We start from the raw sequence: 12,963 nt of genomic DNA on the forward strand, positions 1-12,963 counted from the left end.
TCCGAAAAAGGCGGGAACGCCATTTTGTTTCATCTGGAGGCCCCGCTGCTCCCAGAGACGTCATGGCTCCCTGTGGACCTCGGGGGTCCCACGCTCTCAGGGGTCTCTTCTCCCAGCGAAGGAGGGTGGCAGCTTCGGGGGCCAGCGCTCACGGGGCGTCCTCAGCCGCCTTCCTGCCATTATGGCTTTGCCTCCGCAGAACAGCCTTGCTCCTCACCAGACCCCTTCTGGCTCCTCAGGATCCCAGGAGCCCTTTCTGAACGGCCCTCGCTTGTTCTTCCCCCTCAGGCGGTAGTTCAACGGGAGAAGTCGCTTCCACTCTGGATCCCTGCAGGTCTCAGGGGGCCACTGGAGCCCAGTGGGGAGACTGAGGGGAACTGGCTGAACTGGGGTCCTCCCAGTCCAGCCCAGACAAGAAAGAGAGGGAGCTCTCAGAAGAGGAAGCCATTGCGGAGAAGAACCGGACTTGGCTGCTCTCTGCTGCGGGTCTCCTGCCTTTCTTCCAGGCTTCCTGGGGGCTGCCATGGCCAGAGGAAGAGGCAGGCCCCCCACCCTGAATCCCCTGCAGGGCCCTGGGGGCAGCCAGAGCTCTTCCTCTTGCCATGGCCAGGCCTGCCTCAGTTTCCTTCCCCAAGGCCTTGGAGGAACCTTGGGGGTGTGGAATGACAACCCCAAAAGGAGCTTAGGTTCCTGGCCAATGGGGAAAGGAACATTATATTGCATTTTTCCAGAGGAGTCCAGGCATTGCCTCCAAGGTCCAGGGACTGATCCACCCTGGCTTCCTCCTCTTCAGAGGTCCCTCCTGGAGAAGGGGTCCCAGGTCTCTATGGGGCGAACGGGGAGAAGTGTCCCTGAGGCCTGCGTTCGAGGCCAATGCTTTTGCCTTTTACGCTCCGGCCACCTTCCCTCTGGTGTTTATGTGAGCTCTAGAGATGGGATCACATACAGATCCTCCCCTTTAGGGATTCCTGCTCCTTCCTTGCCCAGGGAAGCAGCCTCTCTGGCATGTAGGGGGGAGGGGGACACATTGATGCAAGGGGCACATTGATACACCAACAATATTTCAGTTTCGAGAAACGTGTCTATAGATGTGTGAGTACAACAGTTGTGACCACGCCGCCCACCAGTTAGCTGTTGGCGTTTGACAAGAGTAGGTGTGTTTTTAGTGCAGCCAAATGAACAATTATGAGAAATGTAAAAGTGTTCCAACACTGTTTTAAATCCTTAAGATTTATTAAGACCAAGTAAGTTATTCCACTCAGTAATCAAGATTACACGTGATTTTTAAATAAATTCAGTGGTTTTATTAATAATTTTTTTGAAAATATCTTTTTCGGGCACTTTGATACACTAAGACATGGGGCACATTGATACGTATAGAAGTGCCCTGCTAGTGTACAATTTTTGATGTTCCCAATCCTGAAACTATAAATGTTGGAGATTTCCTACTCATTAAATTTGGAAAGAAAAATACTGTTGTTTACTACAAGAGCCACTGTGGTGTACTGGTTAAGAGCAATAGACTCGTAATCCGGGGAGCCAGGTTTGCATAACCGCTCTTCCACATGCAGCTGCTGGGTGACCCTGGGCTAGTCACACTTCTTTGAAGTCTCTCAGCCCCACTCACCTCACAGAGTGTTTGTTGTGGGGGAGGAAGGGAAGGGAGAATGTTAGTTGCTTTGAGACTCCTTCAGGTATTGATAAAGCGGGATATCCGTGTGCCGGTAGCGTGACAGAGACTTGGTTGAAGCAGATGGACCTGTCCTTGCCACTGCTTGTCCATCGGGTTTCTCTTATGCACAGCAACCCTTTCAGCTGATTCCCTGGTGGCCTGCTGGAATAGTGGCGGTAAAAGGGACCGCCTCTATTGCATCTGCAGAAAACAGCAGCAGGAGACTCAGGTGGTTCATAATTTAACAGAACCACCTGCGCCATCGGGACCTGAAAAGGCCCCCAGGATCTCCTGTTATTATTTTGCAAAGTTTTTTTGCAGATTCACTCAGATTCAGAAGGAGGTAGACTCCACTGTGGGAGCAGGGACAGGGTGAGAGTGCTAGAGTCCTGTCTAGTCAAGCTCCATGAGATCGATTCCAACCTGTTACCTCTGAGGATGCAGACAGGCTGATTGGACAAGTGAAAGCAACCACATGTCTCCTTCATCCTTGACCATCCTGGCTCATAAAAGCGAGCCAGGAAGGGCTGGGCGATGGGCTCTGTGGGGTGGTGAATGCTTCCCTCTGCGAGGGAGCCTTCCCAGACCCACTGAAAGAGGCAGCTATTAAATCACTTCTTAAAAAACACCTTTAGACCCGGCTAATATGGCCAACTATCGCCCAGTCTCAGATCTTCTATTCTTGGGCAAAGTGATAGAGCAGGTGTTTGCTGGACAACTCCAGGCACGCATTGAGGATGTGAACCATTTGGATCCCTTCCAACCAGGGATTCAGGCCTCATCATGGAACTGAAACTACCTTGGTCGTGTTGGTCGATGATATCCGACATACTAGGGACAAAGGTGAAAGCTGTTTCCTAGTTCTGCTGGATCTATCAGCGGCCTTTGATACCATCAACCATCACATGCTTCTCAACCACCTAGAGGAGATGGGAGCAATGTTATACAGTAGTTCCGCTCCATCCTCCTGGGCCGTGTCCAGAAAGTGGTGTTGGGATCCTTGGTTCTCACTTGTCGGGTGCCTCAGGGTTCCATCCTCTCCCCCATGCTTTTCAACATCTATATGAAGCCACTGGGAGAGATCATCAGGGGATTAGGGCAGGGTGTTCATCGGTATGCAGATAATACCCAGCTCTACCTCTCTTTTACATCAGAACCAATGAAGGCAGTGAATGGTCTGTGTGAGTGTCTGGAGGCAGTTGGAGGATGGATGGTGGCTAAGAGATTGAGGTTGAATGCTGACAAGACAAAAGTACAACGCGACCCTTTTCTGCAGAGGGGAAGGGTCGTGGAGAAATCCAGTTGCACCAGGAAGTGATCTGACCATGGCACTTCTTTCATTTCGCTTTTACTTAGTGTCAGATCACCAACATCCATAGAGGTAAACACCAGGTCCAAGGCATGTCCGCGGCTATGGGTTGGGCCAGATGTATTCAGGGACAGCCCCATGGAGGCCATGCTTTCCACGAAGTCCTGAGCGGCCCCTTGTAAGGTCGTGTTGGCATGGATGTTAAAATCCCCTTGGACAACCAAATTAGGTGTCTCCAGGAGAACATCCGCCACGACCTGAAGTAGCTCAGGCAGAGAATCCTTGGTGCAGCGTAGAGGTCAATACACCAAAAGGAATCCTGTACTGCCCCTATTGCCCAACTTCCAGAACATGCACTCAGAGAACTGGGTCTTCCCAATAGGACGCCTGGTGCAAACTAGTGACTTCCTAAAAATCACTGCAACCCCCCCTCCCCGCCCACAACGCCTGGGTTGCTGTGCGTAAGAGAAACCGGGTGGACAAGCAGCGGCAGTGTCTGGAGGCGGTTGGAGGATGGATGGCACTTAACAGATTGAGGCTAAATCCTGACAAGACAGAAGTGCTGTTGGGGGGGGCAGGGAGCAGGCAGGTGTGGGGGACTCCCTGGTCCTAAATGGGGTAATTGCCCCTCAAGGACCAGGTGTACAGCCTGGGATTCATTTTGGACTCACAGGTGTCCATTGGGGTGCAGGTCAATTCTGTGCCCAGGGCAGCTGTTTACCAGCTCCACCTGGTATGCAGGCTGAGACCCTCCCTGCCCGCAGACTGTCTCACCAGATTGCTGCATGCTCTGGTTATCTCCCTCTTGGATTACTGCAATGCATTCTGCGTGGAGCTACCTTTGAAGGTAACCTGGAAAATACAACTAATCCAGAATGTGGCAGGTGGACTGGTGACTGGGAGTTGCCGCCATATAAGACCGGTCCTGAAAGACCTACATTGGCTCCTAGTACATTTCCCTCACTGCGAGAAGTGCGGTTACATGGAACCAGGCAGAGGGCCTTCTTAGTGGTGCTTGATGCTTCTTCACGGATCAGTGCCTTGTCGTGGCGAAGGGGCTTAAATAACTCAGAGAAACTATGAGCTAGGGTCCTGAAATGTAAGAACCACCAACCTTGGTAAGCTGGATGTGGTCAAAAATGAGATAGGAATAATAAATATTGACATCCTGGGCATCACTGAACTAAAATGGACGGGAACGGGCAAATTCAGTTCGAATGACCATCGTATCTACTAATGTGGGCAAGAATCCCATAAAAGAATCCCAGCTGGAAAAGACTGGGGGCTGTTTTTGTCCCGGTTGGAGTTTCCTGAAACCGGCACCGTGAAGCAAGCCTCTTCAGAGACGGAAGAGAAAAAGCAGATAGACTGTGAGTACAGCGGCTGCCGAAAAGTGAAAGTAGGCTGCCTGGAACGTTTGTGCAGCTGCCAAGTAGCTTGAACAGAGAAGCTTTGATTTATGACTGCTTCTGAGTGTTCTTGGCTCTGTTTAATCTCTGTGACAGACACTGAGCAGGAACGTATCCCATTCCCTAAGTTTATGTGGAGGGAACTGGGAGGAAGAAATCCCACCCCCTGTGTTAGGGAAATGGGGGAGGTAAAGGACAAAAGTGGTAAGGACCTAACAGAAGCAGAAGACATCAAGAAGAGATGGAAAGAATACACAGAGGAAATATTCCAGAAAGATATGGATGTCTCGTACACCCCAGGTAGTGTGGTTGCTGACCTTCAGCCAGACATCCTGGAGAGTGAAGTCAAATGGGCTTTAGAAAGCACTGCTAATAACAAGGCCAGTGGAAGTGATGGTATTCCAGTTGAACTATTGAAAATTTTAAAAGATGATGCTGTTAAGGTGCTACACTCAATATGCCAGCAAGTTTGGAAAACTCAGCAGCGGCCAGAGGATTAGAGAAGATCAGTCTACATCCCAATCCCAAAGAAGGGCAGTGCCAAAGAATGCTCCAACTACCGCACAATTGCGCTCATTTCACATGCTAGCAAGGTTATGCTTAAAATTCTACAAGGCAGGCTCAAGCAGTAGGTGGACTGACAACTCCCAGAAGTGCAAGCTGGATTTAGAAGAGGCAGAGGAACCAGAGACCAAATTGCAAACATGCGCTGGATTATGGAGAAAGCTAGAGAGTTCCAGAAAGACATCTGCTTCTGCTTCATTGACTATGCAAAAGCCTTTGACTGTGTCGACCACAGCAAACTATGGCAAGTTCTTAAAGAAATGGGAGTGCCTGATCACCTCATCTGTGTCCTGAGAAATCTCTACGTGGGACAAGAAGCTACAGTTAGAACTGGATATGAAACAACTGATTGGTTCAAATTTGGGAAAGGAATACGACAAGGCTGTATATTGTCTCCCTGCTTATTTAACTTATACTCAGAATTCATCATACGAAAGGCTGGGCTGGATGAATCCCTAGCCGGAACAACCTCAGATATGCAGATAGCACAACCTTGATGGCAGAAAGTGAGGAGGAATTAAAGAACCTTTTAATGAGGGTGGAAGAGGAGAGCGCAAAATATGGTCTGAAGCTCAACATTAAAAAAACGAAGATCATGGCCACTGGTCCCATCACCTCCTAGCAAATAGAAGGGGAAGAAATGGAGGCAGTGAGAGATTTTACTTCCTTGCGTTCCATGATCACTGCAGATGGTGACGACAGTAGTCATGAAATTAAAAGACGCCTGCTTCTTGGGAGAAAAACAATGACAAACCTAGACAGCATCTTAAAAAGCAGAGACATCACCTTGCCAACAAAGGTCCGTATAGTTAAAGCTGTGGTTTTCTCAGTAGTGAAGTATGGAAGTGAGAGCTGGACCATCAAGAAGGCTAATGGCCAAAGAATTGATGCTTTTGAATTCTGGTGCTGGAGGAGACTCTTGAGAGTCCCATGGACTGCAAGAAGATCAAACCTCTCCATTCTGAAGGAAATCAGCCCTGAGTGCTCACTGGAAGGACACATCCTAAAGCTGAGGCTCCAAGACTTTGGCCACCTCATGAGAAGACTCCCTAGAAAAGACGCTGATGTTGGGAAAGATTGCAGGCACAAGGTGACGGGCACAACAGAGGACGAGATGGTTGGACAGTGTTCTTGAAGCTACCGTCTTCACTGTGAAACAGGCCAACGGTCAAGAGATGGAAGCGACCGGAATTGGAACTGTGTATCTTGAGAGTCTGAACTTGACTATAAGTGATGTTTACCTGGTTCCAGAACTGAGATTTAATCTGCTGAGTGTGTCGCAGATTGCAAAGAAAGGGCTGAAACTGTCCCATGATGCTAAAAGCTGCAAGATCTACAAAGATGGAGAACTGTATCTTACTGCCAGAGAGAAAGATGGACTGGATTTTATTGACTTTTGATCAAAGTGATTACATGAAATGTAATTCTTCTGATTCTAACGAAATCTCTCTTGCAGGTGTGACCAACACGAGCACCAGGAAGGTGAATAAAAAGGTCGACAGAGCATTTCAGCGGGTGTATGCTGATGTGATTGGTCCTCTAGAACCATCTAGGGGCGGTGCACGATTTTACCTTCTGTGTGTGGATTGTTTCACTAGTTATTCTTGGGTTTTTGTGATGGAGAAACCGCAAGAAACTTTAGAAAAGTTTCAGGAGTTTTGTGACAAGGTTAAAAATATGCATAATGCTAACATTGATTGTCTTTTCACAGATGAGAAGCAAATTTTTCTGTTACAGAAGTTTCAGAAGTTCCTGGATGGAAGAGGAATAGACCACAAAATTGCTGTTTCAACCGAAGCGTGGAACAGAGGTGTCTGTGTGAGGGTGAACAAAGAATTGCAAAAGGGGATGCATGCGCAATTGCTGAGTTCACATTTGCCACATGAATATTGGGCGGAGTCTCTAGCGTCCTATCTTCATGTGTGGGTCAGAAAGGTCTCAACAGAGTTGGGATGTTCTCCTTTTGAGAAGCTGTTCAATAGAAAACCTTCTGTTGCCTATTTCAAGGTTTTCGGGTCTCATGTGAGAACAGAAGCTCCAGGTGGAGTAAAGAATGCCAGAGGCATTTTTGTGGGATATGAAAAGGGTCTCTACAGAGTAATTTTGTCTGAATCTGGTCAGGTGATTCTCACAAAGTTTCTAGAGAGTGCTCCGGAACAAGAGCGGGTTGTAGTACAGACATTTCCCACAGATGACAATTCAGATGATGATGATTACACAGATTACAGTGGTACTGATGACGACACTGATAGCTCAGAGAGTTCAGTTGTAACATGCATTGAGAGGAAATCTCACACAATGGATAGACCTTCACAGATGAAGGAAGAACCACTGTTACCCATTGCATCTGGTTCTCAACAAAGTCCAGAGGTTGAACCAGTGAGCACAGAGGATCAGAACCTCATACGCAGGTCTGAGAGAGTTACAAAGGGTGTACCACCAAAGAGTACTCAAAAGAGTTTGCTAACTTAGCTGTTGCATGTGTTGCTATTGTTAACAACTCAAAGCAGGTTAAAGCAGTGTCTTAAGTCAGAGACAAAGGCACAACAGAGAGTAGCAAGCCAAGGTAATACAGAAGCACTCATTCCTTGGAAACCAGACAACCAGAGAGGTACACTGGTGGAACCGGTGGTGGGGAGTTCCAAGGGTGGAACTGAAACAACAGGGGACTGTTATATGTATAACAACTGTTTGTTCTCTTCTCTGGATCATGTTTTGCCGATTGATGCTTTTGGGGGAGGTTGTTGGGAAAAAGCAGCAAGGCAAAAGCCAGCTCCAGATAGCTGGAATGCAAAACAGGATGTTGTGTTTTGCAGATGTATTGTTGGAGAAAAGGAGGAGTCTATTCTCTGTACTGAGCACCGGATGTTAGCTCAGAGTGTCATGTGACCTGTGCTGGAAGTACAGGGGAGAGTTGTGACTCTTCTGATGGAATCTGAAGGGTGCAGTCACGTTTCCTATGTACTGCTGAAAGACAGGAATAAAACATGTAAATAGGACTCCTGTCTGTCTCATTTCCCCTCCCTGGGGAGAATGCAGGGAGGGAGAGAAGCAGAGAGAAACAGAGGGTGTGTTTTCCTCACGTCTAATGAGGAGAATCGCCGGGTTTATGACCTTGCCTGCCGGGAGACGCAGTGGAGGCCAGTTACCTCTGACTGTGAGCTGAGATACTAACAAAAGAGTCGGACACGACTAAACAGCAACAATACTTTATTTTTTATCATGTTTTCAATAGTCTGTTGGGAGCTGCTCAGCGTTAAGAATTTTTTAAATTTTGTTTTGATTAAGGCAGACCAACACGGCTACCTACCAGTATCTGTTGTTATTATTATTAGTTCTTTAAACATTCCAAGCACGGTTAGGGTTTCTCCCCTTTATGAATTCTTTGATGGGAAGTGAGAGCATCCTTTCGACTGAAGCTCTTTCTACATTCCAAGCATTTATAGGGTTTCTCCCCTGTATGAATTCTTTGATGAACAGCAAGTTTTCCCCTCTCACGAAAGCTATTTCCACATTCCTGGCACTGATAGGGTTTCTCACCTGTATGAATTCTTCGATGAACAGCGAGTTTTCCCCTGTAACGAAAGCTCTTTCCACATTCCTGGCACTGATAGGGTTTCTCACCTGTATGAATTCTTTGATGCATATTGAAACTGTTGTTGTGACTGAAGCTCTTTCCACATTCGAAGCATTTATATGGTTTCTGACCTGTATGAATGCTTTGATGGGAAATGAGATTGGCCCTCCGAGTGAAGCTCTTTCCACATTCATAGCACTGAAAAGGTTTCTCCCCTGTATGAATGCTTTGATGGGAAATGAGATTGGCCCTCCGAGTGAAGCTCTTTCCACATTCATAGCACTGAAAAGGTTTCTCCCCTGTATGAATGCTTTGATGGGAAATGAGATTGGCCCTCCGAGTGAAGCTCTTTCCACATTCATAGCACTGAAAAGGTTTCTCCCCTGTATGAATTCTTCGATGGGAAGCGAGTAATCGACTCTCACGAAAGCTCTCTCCACATTCCAAGCACTGATAGGGTTTCTCCCCTGTATGAAATCTTTGATGGGTTGTCAGGTGGCTCTTCTGACTGAAGTTCTTTCCGCATTCCAAGCACGGATAGGGTTTCTCTCCTGTATGAATTCTTTGATGGGAAGTGAGAGAGTCACTCCGACTGAAGGTCTTTCCACATTCCAAGCACTGATAGGGTTTCTCCCCTGTATGAATTCTTTGATGGGAAGTGAGAGAGTCGCTCTGACTGAAGGTCTTTCCACATTCCAAGCACTGATAGGGTTTCTCCCCGGTATGAATTCTGTGATGGGAAGTGAGCTCTGAGTTCTGTCCGAATCTCTTTCCACATTCCAAGCACTTATAGGGTTTCTCCCCGGTATGAATTCTGTGATGGGTTGTCAGACGGCTCTTCTGACTGAAGTTCTTTCCGCATTCCAAGCACGGATAGGGTTTCTCTCCTGTATGAATTCTGTGATGGGAAGTGAGAGTATCCTTCCGACTGAAGCTCTTTCTACATTCCAAGCATTGATAGGGTTTCTCCCCTGTATGAATTCTTCGATGGGAAGTGAGAGCATCCTTCCGACTGAAGCCCTTTCCACATTCCAAGCACTGATGCAATTTCTCTCCACTGTGAGTTCTTTCGTGTGAAGTAAGGCTATGCCTCCGAATGAAGCTGTGTCCTTGATGGGAGGTGGACTGGGAGCTCTGACGGATGTTCTCTCCACACCCAGAATATTTATTTGACTTCTCCACTATGTGGATTCTGTTGTGATCCCCTTTGTTCTTCCCTTCCAATTCATCACCATCTGCAATGAAGAGAGTGTTGAATGGTTACTTTAAATGTAAAGGTTCATCATTGTTCCACCCGATGTGTGTGTCTTTAAGGGGCCAGAGCAAGGGCCAGAGCAAAATAATGAGACCCAGCTTTACAGCTGTGAAACACAGCAGGTGCTGGTGGGTTGTACTGATTAAGCTGTGTCAGCAATTGGGTGTAGTATATAAGGAGCAGCACCTAACTCTCCCATCACCCTGGGGGATGGGTTGGTGGTTGGGTCATGGTTGTTTGTTGTTGTCTTTAGTGTAAATGGAGTTTTTGTTTTTCTTATTAAAACCTTGTTTAAGTTATTTTTGAGTCCCTTTTTAATGCATGGTCTCCCCAGCAAGCTCTCTGCAGCGCTACCATACTGCAAATAGCCAACAGAGAGAAGCTAATTAGAGCCTCAGGAAGAAATGAAGCACCAGATTACTGAACGATGTTATTGAATTAAAAAATTCTTTTCCTTAGAAGGAGCAGTTCTTTACTCCTCCCTTTCTTCTAATTACTCTCCTCATTGCTTTAGTCTTCCTGTCTCCTCTCCTCTCCTTGCAAGTTTGCTGTCTTTACCTCCCTCCTCCTGGGCAGCCTTCTTTATTGATAGCATCCCTTATCTCGCTCCGGATCGCTTGCTGATCAGTGGCTTTGTTTCAACACCTACTTCCCTCTTTCAAAAAAGAAAAAGAAAAACATGTTCTGCTTTTTGCCCCTGGGCAATTCGTCTCCAAGGACCATGCATTCACCCCATAAGACACACAGACATTTCCCCTTGCTTTTTAGGAAGAAAAAAGTGTCTTATGGAGCAAAAAATACGGTAATTAAAATACATTCTAGAATCAATTCAGAATGAAATTAATGGCAACCATTGGGTTAGAGTTCTATGAAGATTACAGAAGGAGAGAAGGGGTCAGACTGTCCTTGATCCTTGATTCTCCTCCTTTACTTCCTTAGGCAGACCTCTTTGGTCAGGATCCATTAACATCCACGCCTTGTCTGTGAAACCTACACCCCATCAGCAGTTGCCTCAATCTGATTGGTCTAAATTTAAATTTATAAATAAATCACTTTCTTCAGTTTGAACCCCTGTCCTGTGTTCATGAGGAGACCAACTCCGTATTATTTCATTGGTAACAGAAGAGGAAAAATGACTATAACTCACACTTAATCTAAACACAACAGCCGCAAGAGCTCCTGACTAGGCATTCAGCTATGCAATGTTGAATGCTCTCTGTTCTCTCCTGTTTCCCTATTTTTTGTTCCAGTTTAAAACATTTCATGAACCCAGAACTCACACACTGACCACTAATGATGAATTGTATGCTATAGATATTCCTGCAAATAGATTCTGCTAGTTTTGAGATATACAAATGACATGAGAAGACTGGGTCTACATCAGGGGTTGGCAAGCTTTACCTCGCCTGGGCTAGTTCACTCTCACGGAAATCGCTCCATGGGCAGGATCAAGTGTGTACACACAGGACTCACCGAGCGGACGGCTCAGGGGCAGCTGAAATGACCCCCATGAGTCGCTTGTGGCCCATGAGCCATAGATTGCTGACCCCCGGTCTACATATTTCATCATTTAGTGGTCCTATGATCCTTGTTTTTAAAAGCAAAAAAAAGTTATTCCAAAAAGAAAGAAAAAGGCAACACACGGAGGATGCAGGATTAGGATTCAGTTCCAGAAATTTGTGTACAGAAGTCTGATCCATGGAAAATGTGTAAAAGAAGTAACCTTAAGCCTAAACAGCATACAGCCTATAACTTGAATCCGTATTCATGTTAACAGAAAATAATAAACAGCACTGTTTGTTCCATTTCTGTGAAAGAAGAAGAACCAAAACTCCTTGTTTACATCTGTTATAATAAGGTTTGTTTGCAACCTGTTTTCCCAAAGATTTTTTTAAACATATAGACACATCTCATCATATCTTTTATCTTAACATCTTCTGCTCAATTGAGCTTTGTGACTTCCTTCTATCACGTCTAATAGTTTACCAATTAATTGCATTCTGTTTTGTTTCTTTTTTCAGTTACATCAATACCTATCTCATGACATTGTTCGGCATAAATAAGTGATATTTTAATCTTACAAATCTTCTGACAGTCCTACTCTGTTTTCCCAAAGAAAACCCACAGTCGCTCGTGATTCCTACTCCATTGGGGATTTCACCTGAGGGAAAGGGAAGCAGAGGGCTGGCCCAGCGGTGCCAGGGAGAGAAAGTGATGTGGCGTCAGCTTCAGATCGGCTCTTCCCATTGCAAGAGCCAATTAAAAGTTGCGCCTCGGAAGTCGAAGAGACTTCAAGAACTATATCACTGTATTCCTAGCTCAAAATGCCTGCAGATTACAAAGGCGCAGGCAGGCAGGTGGGGGAGCCCGAAAAGGTGCTCCCCTTCTCCATCTCCATCCGCCTGCCTGCCTCCTCCCACCCCCAAACTGAGCAAGCCCTGATACCTCTCTGGCTCCGTCCATCCAGGTCCCCATCTCCACTCCCCTGGGACTCACCAGATCTCTCGGAGGTCCCTGGGAGGGAACGCTCAGAGGTTGTGGGGAGGGATGCAGGAGACAACCTGACCAGGTCAACCGTCCATCTTCCTCCTTCCATCCTCACTAGCTTTGCAGGATCCGTCTCTTTCATCCTTCCTGAGGAGCCAAAACAGTGGGAGATAAGGAACTGCTTACAGCCATGGAGACGTAGTTACAAATTGGCTCTGACTTTTGGAACTGTTCCCTTCTTTTGGATACCAGTTAAAAACTACTGTATCCAGCTGTCCTTTGGGATTAAAAGATGTTAGCTTGAGGAATCTGAACAGTCTTTTGGAAACTGGTGGTACAGAAGAAGGGGAAAGGAAAAACTCCAAATTTTGGGGTTTGGAGGTTTAAGAGGGAGCTAGCAGGGAACTCTTGGCACTATTGAGGGGATACCTCAGGAAGTGGAAAGAGCCTGGATTAGCTCTCAAAGCAACCTCATTGCCTCATTATCAGCGGCTGCCAAGAAAGACCTGCTGACTGGAACTCCAGCATATCTGTGATTTAAACATCAAATCAAATTTGCCATGGGATTACAGTAAGGCTTAAAGTGGAGACACAACTTTTGGAACTATTGCAAATCACCACTGTCTGGGACAATACAAGCAGATAAGGACAAATTAAGTACAACTTTGCCCTTAAATACATAAAACTGGA

General features: G+C 46.5%; 1 protein-coding gene across 6 annotated transcripts in view; it reads right to left on the reverse strand.

Moving 5' to 3' along the window:
- The window catches only part of LOC310701070 (uncharacterized protein), a 59,407-nt gene that overhangs the window by 31,528 nt on the left and 14,916 nt on the right, over positions 1 to 12,963 (reverse strand). For 4 of the 6 annotated variants that reach the window (XM_083491244.1, XM_083491247.1, XM_083491245.1 and 1 more), the window contains 2 exons: positions 12,232 to 12,420; positions 8,495 to 9,766 (listed from right to left, as the gene is read on the reverse strand). In XM_083491244.1, the coding sequence (XP_083347370.1) occupies positions 8,495 to 9,766; positions 12,232 to 12,420 (1,461 nt within the window). The remainder of the gene's footprint in view (positions 1 to 8,494; positions 9,767 to 12,231; positions 12,421 to 12,963) is intronic. The other 2 variants (XM_083491246.1, XM_083491248.1) reach the window with 2 other exon arrangements.

This window comes from Podarcis liolepis (assembly GCF_965112155.1).
Source record: "Podarcis liolepis genome assembly, chromosome: 2".
NCBI classification, from domain to species: domain Eukaryota; kingdom Metazoa; phylum Chordata; class Lepidosauria; order Squamata; family Lacertidae; genus Podarcis; species Podarcis liolepis.